This window comes from Mobula hypostoma, chromosome 17 (assembly GCF_963921235.1).
Source record: "Mobula hypostoma chromosome 17, sMobHyp1.1, whole genome shotgun sequence".
NCBI classification, from domain to species: Eukaryota; Metazoa; Chordata; class Chondrichthyes; order Myliobatiformes; family Myliobatidae; genus Mobula; species Mobula hypostoma.
The window spans coordinates 32878258-32898245 of NC_086113.1; the positions used below are offsets into that span (position 1 = coordinate 32878258).

Genomic DNA, 19988 nt, shown 5'->3' on the forward strand with positions numbered 1-19988 from the left:
AAAGCAGTAGATGTAGTGCATATGGATTTCAGCAAGGCATTTGATAAGGTACCCCATGCAAGGCTTATTGAGAAAGTACGGAGGCATGGGATTCAAGGGGACCTTGCTTTGTGGATCCAGAACTGGCTTGCCCACAGAAGGCAAAGAGTGGTTGTAGATGGATCATATTCTAAATGGAGGTTGGTGACCAGTGGTGTGCCTCAGGGATCTGTTCTGGGACCCCTTCTCTTCATGATTTTTATAAATGACCTGGATGAGGAAGTGGAGGGATGGGTTAGTAAATTTGCTGATGACACAAAGGTTGGGAGTGTTGTGGATAGTGTGGAGGGCTGGCAGAATATAGTATTAATGGTAAGACTCTAGGCAGTGTGGAGGATCAGAGAGATCTTGGGGTCCGAGTCCATAGGACACTCAAAGCTGCTGCACAGATTGACTGTGTAGTTAAGAAGGCATATGGTGTATTGGGTTTCATCAACCATGGGATTGAGTTCAAGAGCTGAGAGGTAATTTTGCAGCTATATAGGACCCTGGTCAGGCCCCACTTGGAGTACTGTGCTCAGTTCTGGTCACCTCACTACAGAAAGGTTGTGGAAACTATAGAAAGGGTGCAGAGAGGATTTACAAGGATGTTGTGTGGATTGGGGAGCATGCCTTATAAGAATAGATTGAGTGAACTTGGCCTTTTCTCCTTGGAGCAACGGAAGATGAGCGGTGACCTGACAGAAGTTTATAAGATGATGAGAGGCGTTGATCCTGTGAATAGTCAGAGGCTTTTTCCCAGGGCTGAAATGGCTAACACGAGAGGGCACAGTTTTAAGGTGCTTGGAAGTAGGTACAGAGGAGATGTCAAAGGTACAGAGAGTGGTGAGTGTGTGGAATGGGCTGCTGGTGACGGTGGTGGAGGCGGATACAAAACGGTCTTTTAAGAATCTCCTGGATAGGTACATGGATCTTAGAAAAATAGATGGCTTTGGGTAACCCGAGGTAATTTCTAAAGTAAGTACATGTTCGGCTAGAATTTTGGGCCGAAGAGCCTGTATTGTGCTATATTTATGTGGGAAAGAAAAGTAATGGTGTAATGGAGAACAGTGAAATTGCTGTGTAGCACTGTAGTAGAAGATGGCTCTGTAGGAGAGAGACAAAGTGGGACTCTACACGGTTTGTACCTGACAGGGCTACTGTATCTGGAACTGGGTCAAGCCAACCCAAGCAACAAGTTTCAGTCTAAAGTGAATTATATAAATCCATTCTTCTTTATCAGCCCAGTAACTGTCCCATAAACTCCAGAACAGAAGTTTGCCATTGTATATACAAGATAAATTCGAAACTACACACAATTTATGTAGCACACAATACGTTCAAGCTTGATGACTTACGTAGCACACAGGCACAAAAGCTCGATGCTGCAACATGTTTTACAAGTTTTACTATATTTATACACGGAGCATGGAGGGGTAAATGGGAAAAATGTAGATATGAAATAGCACAAGAATGATGGAATCTTTGGATAGGGGACCCTGTCAAAGTCAACTTCTAATAAACAAGAAGTTGTTCTGAGGGTAAACACCAGACTCCATGTGAATTATTTCTATTTATGCATGAGTGTCCATTTCTACAGTCTTCCCCTTCCTCACTGATATGTATTGGTGTCTATACTCTCCTCTTCCACAATCATAATGCATATCATAAACACAAGAGATACTGCAGATGTTGGAAATCCACAACAACACACAACATACTGGAGGAGATCAGCAGATCAGGCAGCAACTATAGAAAGTAATAAGGAGTCAACACTGGGGGCCAAGATCCTTCATCAGGACTGGAAAGGATGGGGGAAGAAGCCAAAATAAGGTGGGGGAAGAGGAAAGAGTACAAACTGCAAGGTGATAAGTGAAGCCCAGGTAAGGGGAAAGGTAGGTGAGTCGGGTGGGAATGAAGTGGGAAGGTGATAGGTGAAAAAGATAAAGGACCAAAGAAGAAGGAATCTGACAGGAGAGGAGAGTGGATTAATGGAGAAAGGGGAAGGAGGAGGGTCACCAGAAGGAAATGACAGGCAGGTGAGGAAATGAGAAGGAGTAGGAGGGGAACCAGAATGGGGAAATGAAAAAGACAGAAGGAGAGGGGGAAGAAATTACTGGAAGCTAGAGAAATCAAGGTTCATGCCATCAGGCTGGAGGCCACCCAAACATATTGTCAGTCTGTGAGGTAGTTGTAACATAAACAACTTCCTCTTAAAACATTAATTTTCTTATACCTGTGGCATTATCTCCACTTTCTCCAATGAGTGAGGAATGTCTGACTGAAAAACCAACCAACACAGTAACTTGGTTTAGAAGAAGCTTAGAAAACCCAGCAGTGAATTGAGAAATCGCTTGAAACTATTTTTTTGCAGCACAGGGTGCTTAATGGCTTTTATTGACAACGGTTAGAAATTCAAATATAGCTCATGGACAATTATTTCTGTAGCAAACTAAAGTAGACAATTGTGGTTAATAAAAATTCCAGCTTATCCAAAAGCAATGCCCATAGCAGGAAGGTTTTGACATTAAAATCATCACCATAGCTGGATCCTCTACCATCCATCAACCCTCCCACAATGTATTTAGTTATATTAGTATGATTAACATGCACTGGATAATGATATTACTTTGCCTTACCAAATTTTAACCTAGAAACACAGTGTCAAAAAATTTCACCATTTAGATAACAGAATAGAAAATATTAATGTAAATTTTAAGCTTTAAGCAGAAAGGATGAGGGGAATGCATATAAACTGGTAGACAAAGATCAAATTTTAATCTGAAAGTTATTTGCAAACTGTTCAAAGTCTGAGATAAACCTTTGGATGCACAAGTGAAAATTTCAACAAGAAAGCAAAGGGCTTTATTGGACGAGGGGGAAGGTCTGTCTCCAAATGGCCAAATTAAAATTTGTCAAGAGTCCTGATGAACGAGATGCAAAGATCATTAGAAGTTTGAATTCCATTATCCAACATCTTATTACATTTGTCACCTTCTATCATTCTTTAGGAATATCAAAAAATAACTTTTATGGCCTAATGGTGATAAATTTTTTTATATCAGACAAGCTCCTCTCCCTTACATGTGCCTCTTGTTTTACTTAAGGACTTGAAGCACATAATTTCCATTCACTTCACTCAAGTTAAAAAGACAATGCAAAAATATAACGTAAAAATATAATGAATATTTATAATAATCAAGGCATAAATTATACTAAGTTCCACGCCATTTTTCAACTACCAATAAATTTCATTCTAGGAAATCCCCAGGAAATCCCTTAGGTTATTTTGAAAAAAGGTTTCATGATCACACTGTCAAACTTGCTGTTGTAGACATTAGCCAATTGATTTGAAGATATGTAGGTTACAAGGCACTTTATTTAAGGATTACTGAGCCTCCCATAAAACAAGATGGTCTGTGTCTTTTGGTGACGTATGAAGAACAGGAATGGATGATCAGCCTTAAATTCTTCTATGGTTACCATTCCATATCCCAAAAGGCCAATTACTGTGGCAGCAGCTGCTTCTGTGCCTTCCTCATTAACTTCTACAAAGGACTGATGAATGACTTTTGACAAAGAAAGATCATTACTGTTGCTCATTCCAGAGAGATTGGCTTTCCCTATACCAAAAGCATCTTCCATCCCCATTTGGGAGAGGATTGATGTCAGATCATAGTTTTCCTCCAGCTTGAATTTGGGCAGAGTGACATTAACCTTTGTATGGTACATGTTTTTTGGGTTGGTCCAAGTTTTCAGACAATCAAGAGTGAAACTACGTTGAAGCTAAGAATAAACAGAAAATGAAGTTAGCATTAAATTGTCAAAGTTATTAAATTAACTAAATTATCAAAGAATTTTAAATCAATTACAGTAATTCCAAGTGATGCAAAGTCAGCACCACAGTAGCGTAACGTTTAGCACAATGCTATTACAGCTTGGGGTTTCGGAGTTTCGAGTTCAGTCCTGATGTCCTCTATAAGGAGTCTCTGTATGTCAACCCCATGGAGTGCGTGGATTTTCTCCAGGTCCTCTAGATTTATTCCACAGCCCAAAGATGTAACGGGTAAGTTAACAGGTAATTGTAAATTGTCTCGTGATTAGATCAGGGTTAAATCGGTATTGCCGGGGGTTCCTGGGCCAAAAGCGCCTATTCTGTGCTGTACAGTATCTCAAAAATAAACAAATAATGTCAGGATATTATGTCTGTTATTCTGTGACTTTAAAAGATATAGTCAGCCCATGAAGTACATTCATGAAGCAATTAAAGCAGGAAAAATATGAAAATCGATGGACTCAGCAGGTTATATATTGGCAGCAGATTACGTATCCAGTTAGCTTACTGAAACTTTAGAGATAATTTGCTTAAGTTCACACATGACCACCAGAGAGTGTGGCAGTTGAATCAGCATTAGCAACAGCATAGTTAAGACTTTACCTTTCCCCACGGAGCAGATTTCAAACAAGTTTGTAGAAATATGCAAGCAGAAGGAAATTATTAATTAATTATATTATAAATCTCCTGTACCTAATAAAGTGACCATTGAGTTTATCCTCGTGGTTTTCTGCTGATGTAGTCCATCCACATCAAGGGTCGACGTGTTGTGTGTGCAGAGATGCTCTTCTGCAGGCCACTGTTGTAACATGTAGCCATCTGAATTAGTGTTGCCTTCCTGTCAGCTTGAACCAGTCTGGCCATTCTCCTCTGACTCTCTCACAACCAAGGTATTTTGGACCACAGAACGGTTACTTGCTGGATTTTTTGGGTTTTTTTTTTCTCTTTAACCTCTAGAGACTATTGTGCATTAAAATCCCAGGAGATCAGTGGCTTTTGAGATAATCAAACAACATAAACTGGGCGCCAACAATCAGTCTTTGGTCAAGCAACACACATCAAAGTTGCTGGTGAACGCAGCAGGCCAGGCAGCAACTCTAGGAAGAGGTACAGTCGACGTTTCAGGCCAAGACCCTTTGTCAGGACTAACTGAAGGAAGGGTTAGTAAGAGATTTGAAAGTGGGAGGGGGAGGGGGAGATCCAAAATGATAGGAGAAGACAGGAGAGGGAGGGATGGAGCCAAGAGCTGGACAGGTGATTGGCAAAGGGGATACGAGAGGATCATGGGACAGGAGGCCTAGGGAGAAAGACGGGGGGGGGGACCCAGAGGATGGGCAAGGGGTATAGTCAGAGGGACAAAGGGAGAAAAAGGAGAGTGAGAGAAAGAATGTGTGTATAAAAATAAGTAACAGATGGGGTACGAGGGGGAGATGGGGCATTAGCAGAAGTTAGAGAAGTCGATGTTCATGCCATCAGGTTGGAGGCTACCCAGACGGAATATAAGGTGTTGTTCCTCCAACCTGAGTGTGGCTTCATCTTGACAGTAGAGGAGGCTGTGGATAGAAATGTCAGAATGGGAATGGGATGTGGAATTAAAATGTGTGGCCACTGGGAGATCCTGCTTTCTCTGGCGGACAGAGCGTAGGTGTTCAGCAAAGCGGTCTCCCAGTCTGCGTCGGGTCTCGCCAATATATAGAAGGCCACATTGGGAGCACCGGACGCAGTATATCACCCCAGCCAACTCACAGGTGAAGTGTCGCCTCACCTGGAAGGACTGTTTGGGGCCCTGAATGGTGGTAAGGGAGGAAGTGTAAGGGCATGTGTAGCATTTGTTCCGCTTACAAGGATAACGATGTCTACTGATGTCCACTGATATCTACTATAAGCCTACTGACTCTCACAGCTGTCTAGACTATTCCTCTTCTCACCCTGTCTCTTGCAAAAATGCCATCCCCTTCTCACAATTCCTCCGTCTCCGCCGCATCTGCTCTCAGGATGAGGCTTTTCATTCTAGGACGAGGGAGATGTCCTCCTTTTTTAAAGAAAGGGGCTTCCCTTCCTCCACCATCAACTCTGCGCTCAAACGTATCTCCCCCATTTCACGCACATCTGCTCTCACTCCATCCTCCCACCACCCCACTAGGAATAGGGTTCCCCTGGTCCTCACCTACCACCCCACCAGCCTCCGGGTCCAACATATTATTCTCCGTAACTTCCGCCACCTCCAACGGGATCCCACCACTAAGCACATCTTTCCCTCCTCCCTCCTCTCTGCATTCCGCAGGGATCGCTCCCTATGCGATTCCCTTGTCCATTCGTCCCCCCCATCCCTCCCCACTGATCTCCCTCCTGGCACTTATCCTTGTAAGCAGAACAAGTGCTACACATGCCCTTACACTTCCTCCCTTACCACCATTCAGGGCCCCAGACAGTGCTTCCAGGTGAGGCGACACTTCACCTGTGAGTCGGCTGGGGTGATATACTGCGTCCGGTGCTCCCGATGTGGCCTTTTATATATTGGTGAGACCCGACGCAGACTGGGAGACCGCTTTGCTGAACACCTACGCTCTGTCCGCCAGAGAAAGCAGGATCTCCCAGTGGCCACACATTTTAATTCCACATCCCATTCCCATTCTGACATTTCTATTCACGGCCTCCTCTACTGTCAAGATGAAGCCACACTCAGGTTGGAGGAACAACACCTAATATTCCGTCTGGGTAGCCTCCAACCTGATGGCATGAACATTGACTTCTCTAACTTCTGCTAATGCCCCACCTCCCCCTCGTACCCCATCCGTTATTTATTTTTATACACACATTCTTTCTCTCACTCTCCTTTTTCTCCCTCTGTCCCTCTGACTATACCCATTGCCCATCTTCTGGTTCCCCCCCCCCCCGTCTTTCTCCCCAGACCTCCTGTCCCATGATCCTCTCATATCCCCTTTGCCAATCACCTGTCCAGCTTTTGGCTCCATCCCTCCCCCCTCCCCCCTCCTGTCTTCTCCTATCATTTTGGATCTCCCCCTCCCCCTCCCACTTTCAAATCTCTCACTAACTCTTCCTTCAGTTAGTCCTGACAAAGGGTCTCGGCCTGAAACGTCGACTGTACCTTTTCCTAGAGATGCTGCCTGGCCTGCTGCGTTCACCAGCAACTTTGATGTGTGTTGCTTGAATTTCCAGCATCTGCAGAATTCCTGTTGTTTGCAGTCTATGGTCAAAGTCACTTAGATCACATTTCTTTCCCATTCTGATATTTGGTCTAAACAACAACTGACCCTCTTGACCATGTCTGCATTCTTTGATACATTGAGTAGCGGGCAAAAGAACCCCACCTTTTCTCAAAGTCAAATCGAGGATCAAAAGTTTGACTTCTGATTTTCTCCAAACTAAGACATAACATCACCTGAGAGAACCATTGTATCAAAGTGGGAGCAGAGGCATCTTTCTATTTCAACAAAATCGCCCTTCTGGCCAATAATGTAACAAATGCAATTACATGTTGGTCTGATATAGAAATACTATGAATATATTGAGGGATTATACCAAACAAAACTGTCAATTTATTAGGTTGTAAATTAATTTTTAAAGCTTTAGAAATTGTAGAGAAAATAGATTTCCAAAAATGTTTCAATACAGAACACAACCAAAACATATGTGTCAATATACCTGTCTCGGTTTTACATCTATCACGTTGACTATCAACTTTAGGAAATATTTTAGACAGTCTCTCCTTTGTCAAATAGCAACCTATGTACAATTTTAAATTGAATTAAAGAGTGACTGGCACAAATCGAAGAAGAGTTAACCCAGTTCAAAATTCGCAACAAATCCTCTGTTATCAAGGTCATGTTAAGCTCCCTTTCCCAATCTTGCTTAATCTTAAGTGAAGGGTATTTGTACCATTGTAACAGTATAAATTTCCCCAATAAAACCTTTAACTAAAGGGTTCATTTTCAAAATAACGTCTAACAGGTCAGAATCCTGTATATATGGAAAACGGCTTAAATATTCTTGTAAGAAATGTCTGACCTGAAGATATTGCAAGAATTGTGAGTACGAGAGAGAGTATTTAGTTACTAATTTCTCAAAAGACATCAATCGGCCTTCTAGGAACAGATCCATGAAGGAATAGACTCCTTTATTCTTCCAAAGAAAGAAGGTAGGATCACTTAATGAAAGTTTAAATAAATAATTTTGATAAATTAAACTAAGAAGGTTAAATTTTTTGAGATTAAAAAAAATTACGAAACTGGTACCAAATTCGTAATGACTGCTTAATCATAGGATATAAATTTAGATTAGAAATTTTGGCCAGTTGTATAGGTAAAGAAACTCCTAATAACGAGGTTAAGTAAAATTGTTTCACAGCTTTCAATTCCAAATCAGCCCAAGATGGTCATTACATTTTTATCAGCCCAATACAACCAGGAACACATATAATGTATATTAACAGCGCAATAGTACATTCTTAAATCAGGTAGAGCAAGACCTCCATCCTTTTCAAATTTTTGTAAATGATATTTTCCAATTTTTGGTCTTTTATTATTCCAAACAAAAGATGAAATAATAGAATCAACCTAATCAAAAAATTTCTTAGTTTAAAAAAAAGGAATATTTTGAAATACATATAAAAATGTTGGTAAAGTCATCATTTTAACTGCATGAATTCGGCCAGCTAATGAAAGTGTAAGTGGATTCCATCTACAAAACAATTGCTTCATAACATCCACTAAAGGAATCAAATTAACTCTATAAAGGTCTCAGTGATTTTTAGTGATCATAATACATAAATATTCAAAAGAGTCCGTAACTTTAAAAGGAATGTCATCATATATAGAATCAGAATAATTTAGAGGAAATAATTCACTTTTTAGTTTATATCCCAAAAACTTCCCAAATTCATTTAATAATTTCAATAAACTAGGAATGGATTCTTCAGGATTCGAAACAAACTAAGAGATTGTCAGCATAAAGGGAGATCTTATGAATAGTCCCATTTATGGAAATTCCATAGATATCTTTAGCTTAAATATTGTCCATTTGACTTTTGCCAGAATATAACTGATTAAAGCTGCAAAGCAAACTTCTCCAACCCAAGTGCATGTTGTTGGCTAGTGTTGAGTGTACTCATTAAAACAGCTCAAACTAGCAACTTTGCTTCATTTTTCCATGTGGAGAACTTAGCCAAACCCAACTTTAGCTTGATCATAAAATACAAAATAAGAATTCTTATGTTAATTGTGTGAGTCTATTTTTGGAAGACTGCTGAATTCATTTTTGAACTGCTAACTTGAAATAACATTTCACATTATACCGTCCAACTTATATTTTCGAGTCCATTGACATCATCTGGCAATAGAATGACCATGCTGAGCTCATCCTGAAGATAGGGGAGTTCAATTATCTTGACTGCAGATTCATGGATGTGAATGTAACTAAAATACTCGGTTTGACACATCATTTCCACATTTTTCACTTGATTCTACATGTAAAATTAGACATTATTAGCAAAGTCAGGGAGCACACATGATCAGGTAAACAAGAAATACTGTCTGAATTTTCCACACACACATTTCAGGATGTTACCGTCTTTCACACAATTACGTGCACGTGAACAAGTTCCAAAATCTGACAGGTATTGGTACATAATTGTCATTTAAACTGATATATAGTGAAAAGCTTTTCTTGCATGTTTTATATAGATCAGATCATTACACAGTACATTGAGGTAGAATAAGATAAAGCAATGAAAACGTAGAATAAAGTGCAAAAGCTACCAAACAAGTGCAGTACAGATAACCATAGAAACATAGAAAACCTACAGCACAGCACAGGCCCTTTGGCCCCCAACACTGTGATGAACATGTCTTTACCTTAGAAATTACCCAGGGTTACCCATAGCCCTCTAGCTTTCTAAGCTCCATGTACCTATCCAGGAGTCTCCTAAAGGACCCTATCATATCCATCTCCACCACCATCGCCGGCAGCACATTCCATGCATTCACCACTGTCTGTGTAAAAAAACTTGACATCTCCTCTGTACCCACTTCCAAGCACCTTAAAACTGCGCCCTCTCATGCTAGCCATTTCAGCCCTGGGAAAAAGCCTCTAACTATCTACACAATCAATGCCTCTCATTATCTTATACACCTCTATCAGGTCACCTCTCATCCTCCGTCACTCCAAGGAGAAAAGGCTAAGTTCACTCAGCCTATTCTCATAACGCATGGTCCCTAAGCCAGGCAACATCCTTGTAAATCTCTTCTGCACCCTTTCTATGGTTTTCACATCCTTCCTGTAGTGAGGCGACCAGAACTGAGCACAGTACTCCAAGAGGGGTCTGACCAGGGTCCTATAGAGCTGCAACATTACCTCTCAGCTCCTAAACTCAATCCCACGATTGATCAAGGCCAATGCACCATATGCTTTCTTAACCTCAGAGTCAACCTGAGCAGCAGCTTTGAGTGTCCTATGGATTCAGACCCCAAGGTCTCTCTGATCCTCCACATTGCGAAGAGTCTTAACATTAATATGATATTCTGCCATCATATTTGACCTACCAAAATGAACCACTTCACACTTATCCTGGTTGAACGCCATCTGCCACTTCTCAGCCCAGTTTTGCATCCTATCAATTTCCCGCTGTAACCTGACAGCCCTCCACACTATCCACAACACCCCCAACCTTTGTGTCATCAGTAAATTTACTAACCCATCCCTCCACTTCCTCATCCAGGTCATTTATAAAAATCACAAAGAGTAGGTGTCCCAGAACAGACCCCTGAGGCACACCACTGGTCACCGGCCTCCATACAGAATATGACCCATCTACAACCGCTCTTTGCCTTCTGTGGGCAAGCAAGTTCTGGATCCACAAAGCAATTTTCCCTTGGGTCCCATGCCTCCTTAATTTCTCAATATACCTTATCAAATGCCCTGCTGAAATCCATATACACTTCATCTACTGCTCTACCTTCATCAAGGTGTTTAGTCACATCCTCAAAAAATTCAGTCATGCTCGTAAGGCATGACCTGCCTTTGACAAAGCCATGCTGACTATTCCTAATCATATTATGCCTCTCCAAATGTTCATAAATCAATAAAGTGTAAGTCAATAATGAGGTAGAATGTGAGGCCAGGAGTCCATCTTATTAAACAAGAGTCTGATAACAATGGGTTAGAAGGTGTCCTTGAGTCCGGAGATAACATGCTTTCATGCTTTTGTATATTCTGCACAACGGGAGAGGGGCGAAGAGAGAACATCTGGGGTCTTTCATTAAGCTGTCATGAGTGTATAGGGAGTAGAGTAGGAGGCTGAAGGTGTAGCCTTGTTGACCACCAGGGTTTAGAATAATCATGGTGGAGGCATTGCTGAAAAATTAAGAAGTTCAATCAGAAACCTCAATTTAAACAAGGGAAACTGTAATGGTATGAGGAGTGAGTTGCCTATGATAGATCGGGGGCCTCATTAAGAGGCATCTTAGTGGGTAAACAATGGCTAAAACATGAAGAGCACATGCAGGGCTTGAAAAAGATGTACCCATCTTTCTGGAGAAGTAAGCAAATGGAAAAGTAACCCAGTTATGGGTTATTACAGAAGTTAAGTTCAGCATTAGGTACAAAGTGAAGGAATGTAAAATGGTCAATATATGTATCTGGTCTGAGGAATGAGAACAGTTTAGAATGTAGAAATAAAAAAGGACCAAAAATTTGATTAAGGTAAGGAAAATTGAGTACGAGAGTAAACTTGCAAGGAATTTAAAAGTGGACTACAGAGCCTCAACAAGTACGTAAAAAGAAACCAATAGGTAAATGTACAAAAATAGTGATTCCTTACTGTCAGAAACAGGAGTAGCATTTTGTTTATTTTGTCATTTAAGTTATGTATAAGTTATGTTAATCTAAGTTCATGTTAACTTAAGTTTGTCATTCTCGTACTGTGCTGTTGCTGCATGGAGCTAAATTTCATTACATTCACATCCTACGTATGCTTGCCTATGACAATAAAATTGAATTGAACTTGAAATTTGAATTTAAGTAATAGTGGACGAATTAAACAAATATTTTGGTTTGATATTGATGGAGAACCAAGAGCCCAATAACAGAGCAAAACTGAAGTAATATTACTTGAGAAGTCAAAGGGACTGGAATCCAATACATTCCTAGCACAATTTTAATCTGACTCTTAGAATACTAAATGAGGGAACAATAGAAATAGTGGATGTGTTGATTGTCATCTTCCAAAATTCTATAAATTATGCAACTGTTCAAAGTTCTAAGTAAATTTATTATCAAAGTACATATATGTCACCATATGCATCTCTGAGATTCATTTTCTTGCAGGCATTCACAGTTGAACAAAGATTTACGATTGAATCAATGAAAACTACACACGAAGTCTGATAAACCACCGATGTGCAAAAGAAAAAAATAGCAAATATAAAAAAATGCAATAAACATGATATTAATTGTTATTAATAATATTAAACAATACTAAATTCCTACAAAATTGAAGGGTGACTCATGTAACTCCATTGTATTAAAATGGAGGGAGCATGAAAACAGGACTACAGACCTAAATGGCCAGACATCAGTTGCAGAGGAAATACTTGTGTGCATTCTGCAGGATATGATAACAGGGCACTTCAAAATATCATCAGGATTAAACAAAGACAATGTGGTGCTTATGAAAGGGAAATCGTTCTTCATAAGTTTTCCCTAGTTTACTTCAGGGAAATATTAAGAAAGAACCAGTGAATTGGTTACATTTCTATTTTCAGATAGCCTTTTTTGAAGATACGCACAAAGAAGCTAGTGTGTAAAATTAAGTATGTTGGATTGTGTGCAATTTACCAGGAGGGATAGAAAATAGTTAAAAGAGAAGAAACAGTACAGAAAGAAGGGCAGAGAAGTATACAGTAGTAGGCATAGTTGTAACCATTTTTCTTACTAAAGCAAGCAGACACTTTATAGCAGGTAGAGTGACAACTGTTTTTAAACAGAACAATGAGCTCTGTGAAAAATAATGCCCAAATTAATACAATGAAAGGCATGAAATGATTCTGTATATTTAGCTGGAGAGTGACACTCTGCTGAAATTTCAATTCTTTGTTAATGAAATAGTAGATGAAGCAATAGTTATCATTGTTTAACTTTTCCCTCATTACCTCATTTAATTTGAATTTTCCAGTGTATGTGCTTCCCTTATCAAATTGCTCCTTCCAGGTTCCCTTAAAATAAATGGCATTCACAAGGACAAGCTTTGTGGAAGAGTCCAGGCTTTTTGGCGGAAATATATTCTTGATTTTTCCTGAAGAGAAAACAAAATGCCCACTTACATGAATAGATCAAAGGTGAAATTACAAGGAAATAGCTGATGAATAGCAACAGTCACAAAAAGTTATGAATCAGAGGTTTAGCAGATACAAAAGAGATCTTCTAAGTTTCCAAAATATGACTTGACTTTAAAGGAAAAGAAAAACATCTTCCAGATGGTGGAAATCCAAATAGATAAATAGACAATAGCTGTGGAAAGAGAAATGGCTAATGTTTCAGGTCTGGAACCATTCATTAAGAGGGTAGGACTATGTGTCTGGTTGTGAATTTTGTTGGAGCTGATAACAATTGTTTAGCATGATTTGTGAATGTAGAAGCTGAGTGAGATGGAAGGCAAGAACCTGGGGGACTCTGTTCTTCCTCTGCCCATGTGAAAAAGGGGCAAGAGTGGAGGTGTGAGAAATACATGAGATGTGGACACAATTTAAAGGTTCACACTTCCCGACAATATAACCTTTTAAAATGGCGTCCCCACCAATGCATTTCACAATTGGGACAATTGGCTGATTAGTACCATATTTACTCTGATATGTTTGCCTTTTGGCATTGGGAAACATCTCTCAGTCTGAAGGCTGGATGGCTGCAGGAGAATGTTTTCTGTGTGAATTCCTGGAAAGAATTATTCAGCATTACTCACCTGCTGTCTGTTCTTCAATCCAAGAGTTGATCTCTTTTATAACTTCCTCTGCTGCATTGACAAAGTCAACAGCACTCAGTCCTGCCTGATAATATTTTCCAGAAGCCTCAAGAAACACCTTAAGGGTTATAGGGAGCAGATCAAAACAATCAGTGGGTAAGGCTTGAAATAATCTCTTTGAAATCTGGCTATATATTATCAACAATGCTATTCCAAGATGAAATGAGGTTAATTGGATAATTCCACACTCAACTGACTCAATGACCATGAGTGAGTGAAAAAATCAATTAAAGTAAACAATCAGGGTATAAATAATCACCAGTTGCTGAACTGCAGATTGAAATAGTTTGCTTAAATGTATGAATACTGTATGTCTTTAATTAGTCCACTCCTTCTGCCTTTTAAATAGATGTATGAAATCAACAGGTGCATTGCTTTCACCTCATTGACTTTATGAAAAATTTTCATATCTTACATGGTTAACTTCAAAATTCTTAACTGTAAGGTGTGACAAAAAAATCTTTTTTTTGGAGTGGCTAGACGAAAAAAACTAGATGTGAAAACTTTCTAAATAAATGGACCTTATTTAGGTTTGGCATGGTGCTATGCAGGCAGTGTTCTTGTAGTATCTAGCTCCTTGCCATAGAAATCCTAGTTGGAAGAAGAGTAAATATGGTTGCTTCTTAAAGTTTGCTATTCTTCTGCTCCTGCTTTCCCCTAGGCTTCCAAATGGAATCTTACTCTGTAGACCCTGCTCTATCTCTCCCCACCAAGGAAATATGATAAAACATGGAGGATTGGTCTGTTTACCAAATAATCTTAAGCATACAGTGATGTTTACTGTATCTGTGATTTATAAATATTGAATATGGTATAATATTTATATATTATACCATAATATATAAATTATATTTATATATATATAGGTGTGGGCACGTAGCCAAGTGGTTAAGGCATTCCACTAGCGATCTGAAGGTCGTGAGTTTGAGCCCCAGCCGAGGCAGTGTGTTGTGTCTTTGAGCAAGGCACTTAATCACACATTGCTCTGCGACAACACTGGTGCCAAGCTGTATGGGTCCTAATGCCCTTCCCTTGGACAACATCAGTGTCATGGAGAGGGGAGACTTGCAGCATGGGCAACTGCTGGTCTTCCATACAACCTTGCCCAGGCCTGCGCCCTGGAGAGTGAAGACTTTCCAGGCGCAGATGCATGATCTCGCAAGACTAACGGATGCCTCTATTATATGGTATAGAGTAAAAATTCTTGATTATTTGCTAACTTCATTAAAGTTCTAATATTTAGCATCCCATCTAGTTTATTTGCAGAAAATTCAAAAATAGTCCATGATGGGTTTCTCCTAGAAATTCTGGTTTCTTTCAGGATGCCAAAAATGTGCTGGCAAATTAACTGTAAGTTACCCACATGTGTAGGTAAATGGGAGGTTGGGGGGGGGTTTAGAACCAAGGGAAATGATGGGCCTAATGCAAGAGACTAAGCTGAAGTGTACCGGAGATTCGTAGAGTGAAATGGGACTGATCGGATTGCTATGCTGGGAGCTGGAATTAATCTGATGGTCTAAATAAGGTTGAAATAATATCCATTTGGATGTGTAGGTGTCTGTCAATATACTCGTTTATAAATAAGGACCAAACCTACAAAATCTTATTGCAAGGAAGATGTTCGTACATGTGATTGGTGAATCTCAACAATTAGCATATATGCTTCAAATAGTATCAAACACTTTTCTCAACATATAACCATGTAGCAAAATCACTTTCAAAGATTGAAAAGGTTAAGTTCTTTTTAACACCAATGTTTTTGAACATAACTGTAAGGAAGCTGTAGGTCTTCTCCCCATAGAGGCGATTTGCTGTCTTCAAGACATAATTTGCTTTAGGGTTGATGAAATCAACTTGCAGTTTCTGAAATTCAGAGTGGACATCTTTGACTTCATCAAAACCAAGCACCTAAAGGATGAGGTAAACATTCATTAATGGAATCAAAGTGCATTTTGTAATCCAGTTATCAATAAAGGAAACCATGCCAATGATTTTTGAGAACTGTACATATGAACTGATGTGAAAGAGAACATTATCTGCGCAATAATTTGTGTTAATATTATGTAAAAGTTTATTCCTGATTTTCAGTATAGTGTTTGATCAACCCTGGTAATTTAAGCAATGCTTAATGATATTAACCTTCTTGCATTTTTTAAAACTTCATTTACATGTATAATTTTTGGATATTTTACATGTAAGTCTGGCTTCATATATTCTTAATTTCTTATGAATATGTGACTTAATCATCTTAAGTTTGCTGTATTAAATATGTTTGGTAATTTTTGGGTTTTCTGTCATTCAATTGTAAATGTGAGTGCGGCCCAAACAATGCACCTGCAGCTTGGACACTATCTCCAGACCCTCGTTTTCAATGGAGTGGAGTTTGGCTTACTGCTGAATTGTGTACTTCCTACTTCACACACAAGGAGAACAGTACAAATTGATTATTATCAACAAGTGATTTTTCAACCAACCATCAAATTCTCATTATTCCACTTTTCCACTTCTCCTTCTTTTTATGAGAATATGATCAATCAAAACCTGTGTGGATGAGTGTGTGCCTACAAAGACTTATTGCACATTCCCAAACCAAAAGCCACGGATGAACCAGGAGGTACGTCGTCTGCTGAAGGCTAGATCTGTGGCATTCAAGTCTGGCAACCCAAGCCTGTACCAGAAAACCAGGTATGATTTGCGAAGGGATATTTCGAGGGCGAAGAGGACAATTTTGATGAGGTTGGAGGTGACATCGGATGCATGACAACTTTGGCAGGATTTGCAGGGCATTACTTCTTACAAAGTGAAACCCAATAGCATGAATGGCAGTGATGCTTCACTACCAGATGAACTCAATGCCTTCTATGCCCACTTTGAAAGAGAGAATACAACTACAACCGTGAAAATCTCTGCTGCACCTGATGACCCTGTGAACTCTGACTTAGAGGCCAATGTTCGGCCATCTTGAAAGAGAGTGAACCCTCACAAGACGGAGGATCCCAATGGAGTACCTGGTAAGGCTCTGGAAACCTGCGCCAACCAACTGCCGGGAGTATTCAAGGACATTTTCAGCCTCTCACTGCTGCAGGCGTAAGTTCCCACGTACTTCAAAAATACAATAATTATACCGGTGCCTAAGAAAAATAGTGAGCTGCCTTAATGACTATCACTCAGTAGCACTCACATCTGAGTGATGAAATGCTTTGAGAGGTTGGTCATGACTAGACTGAACTCCTGCCTCAGCAAGGACCTGGACCCATTGCAATTTGCTTATCGCCTCAATAGGTCAATGGCAGTTGCAATCTCAATGGCTCTCCACATGGCTTTAGACCACCTGGACAACACAAACACCTATGTCAGGATGCTGTTCAGCAACTATAGCTCAGCATTTAATACCATCATTCCAACATATTGATGCAGTTATCAAGAAGGCAAGACAGCTGCTATACTTCATTAGGAGTTCGAAGAGATTTGGTATGTCAACAAATACACTCAAAAACTTCTATAGATGTACCATGGAGAGCATTTTGACAAGCTGCATCACTGTCTGGTATGGGGGTGGGCTACTGAACAGGTCCGAAAGAAGCTTCAGTAAGTTGTAAATTTAGTCGGCTTCATCTTGAGTACTAGCCTACAAAGTACCCAGGACATCTTAAAGGAGTGGTGTCTCAGAAAGGCAGCGTCCATTATTAAGGACCTCCAGCACCCAGGGCATGCCCTTTTCTCACTGTTACCATCAGGTAGGAGATACAGAAGCCGGAAGGCACACACTCAGCAATTCAGGAACAGCTTCTTCCCCTCTGCCATCCAATTTCTAAATGGATATTGAACGCTTGGACACTACCTCACTTTTTTAATATATAGTATTTTGGTTTTTTGCATGATTTTTAATCTAGTCAATATACATATACAGTAAATTGTTTACTTATTTACTTATTTTGTTTTTTCTTCTATATTATGTATAGCACTGAACTTTATTGTCGCCAAACAATTGATACTAGAGCGTATAATTATCACAGCGATATTTGATTCTGTGCTTCGTGCATCCTGGAGTACAAAACGATAGTAAATATAAAAATTTAAATTATAAATCATAAATAGAAAATAGAAAAGGGAAAGTAAGGTAGTGCAAAAAAACCGAGAGGCAGGTCTGGATATTTGGAGGGTACGGCCCAGATCCAGGTCAGGATACGTTCAGCAGTCTTATCACAGTTGGAAAGAAGCTGTTCCCGAATCTGGCCGTAGGAGTCTTCAAGCTCCTGAGCCTTCTTCTGGAGGGAAGAGGGACGAAAAGTGTGTTGGCTGCGTGGGTCATGTCCTTGATTATCCAGGCAGCACTGCTCCGACAAGCTAACAAATTTCACGTCACATACTGGTGATAATAAACCTGATTCTGATTCTGATACTGATCCAACTTTATACTGATAGGCTTCAGCAGGGCTCCAGGCCATCACCAACGACAAGCAATTTTGAACCCTATGTTGGCTTAACTGTAAGAGACACAGGGCGATAGATTCTTTCCTCTCCAGCCCTTGACTTTTCCCACTAATCTGGCTTCATCTATCACCTTCCAGCTAGCTTCTTTCCCCTCACCCCCCATCTTTTAAATCAGGCATCTCCCCTTTCCCTCTCAGTCCTGAAGAAGGGTCTCAGCCCAAAACATCGTCTGTTTATTCTTTTCCACAGATACTCCCTGACCTCCAGAGTTCCTCCTGCATTTTGTGATGGCATGCCTGCGACTAGTGGTGTTTTATAGGGATCAGTCCAAGGACCATTGCTGTTTTTAATATGCTTAAGTGATTTGGATGTGGGAGTAGGGGGCAGTACCAGCAAGTTCAAAATGACACAAAACTCAAGGAGAGCTGCTGGTAGTGTGGAGATAGAGGATGATATCAATGATGTGGTGAAATTGATGTTGTCTTGAAATGTGCTAAGAAATGGCAGATGGAGATGAATCCAGATAAATGTGAGGTAATACATTTCAGTAGTACTAATGAAGATACTATATATACCATGAATGGTAGAGTCTTGGGAAGCACCAAGGAAACCTTGAAGGTGGGAGCACAGGTAAGTAATATACTGTAGTTAAGAGGCAAATGGGATACCGGCCTTTATTAGTTCAGGCACAGAATACAAGAGAGGTACTCCATCTTGGTAAAATGCTAGTTGAACATCATCTGGAGTATTCCATGTAGCTCTGGTGTCAGCAATGTAAGATCTGATAGCGCTGGAGGAGATTTACCAGGATGTTACTCGTGTTTCCATTATGAGGGGAGACCGGAGAGGATAGATCTGTTTTCCCTAGCGTAGAGGATGTTAATAAGGGACGTGATTGGTGTACAACACTGCACAAAAGTCTGAGGCATCTTAGATTTTTTTCTATGATTTCAGATGGTGTGGTCTCCACAGAGCCCTGATCTCAACATCATTGAGGTTGCCTGGAAATACCTGGAGAGAAAGAAGCAAGCAAGGCAGCCAAAGTCTGCAGAGGAACTGAGAGATTCTCCAAGGTGCTCAGAACAACCTACCAGCTGATTTTTCTGATAAAACTGCGTGACAGAGTACCTAAGAGAATTGATCAGCTTTAAAGGCAAAGGGTGATCACACCAAATATTGATTTGATTTAGTTTTTTTTTACTGTTTACTGATCTTTATAGTAATTTTCTGATATTTACAAACTTCATTTCATTATTTTGAAAGCATCGTCACTTTACAGAATTTTCTTACATGTGCCTAGGACTTTTGCACAGTACTGTATATAAAATTTTGAGGGGTAAAGATAGGAGAGACTGCAGTAAACTATTCCCCATTTCAAAGGCAGGTAAAACTAGAAAACACAGATTTAAGAAAAGAGGTGATAAATTTAGAGGGGATCCGGAGGCATTTTTCTTTTACTGAGAGTGGTGAGTATCTGGACACACTCCCTGATGGAAGGAGAGTTGATGACATTTAAAACTGCCTAGACAAACATTTCAATAGCCTCGGCTTCCAAGGCTATGGCCAAGTGCTGGAAACCAGGACTAACGCAGTGTCAGGTGGGAAGGCTCAAGGTGGATATAATGGACCAAGTGGCCTGATTCCACGCTCTAGGACTCTATGATCAAT

At 40.0% G+C, this 19988-nt stretch overlaps 1 protein-coding gene across 2 annotated transcripts in view; it reads right to left on the minus strand.

The window, feature by feature from the left end:
- Positions 1-2394: 2394 nt before the first annotated feature.
- LOC134357919 (leukocyte elastase inhibitor-like) overlaps positions 2395-19988 on the minus strand; it is an 80185-nt gene continuing 62591 nt past the window's right edge. The window contains exons 4-8 of one of the 2 annotated variants that reach the window (XM_063069692.1): positions 15657-15794; positions 13827-13944; positions 13021-13163; positions 9180-9335; positions 2395-3804 (exon numbers count right to left, since the gene is read on the minus strand). In XM_063069692.1, coding sequence (XP_062925762.1) covers positions 3400-3804; positions 9180-9335; positions 13021-13163; positions 13827-13944; positions 15657-15794 — 960 coding nt within the window. In that variant the 3' untranslated portion in view covers positions 2395-3399. The remainder of the gene's footprint in view (positions 3805-9179; positions 9336-13020; positions 13164-13826; positions 13945-15656; positions 15795-19988) is intronic. The other variant, XM_063069693.1, reaches the window with a different exon arrangement.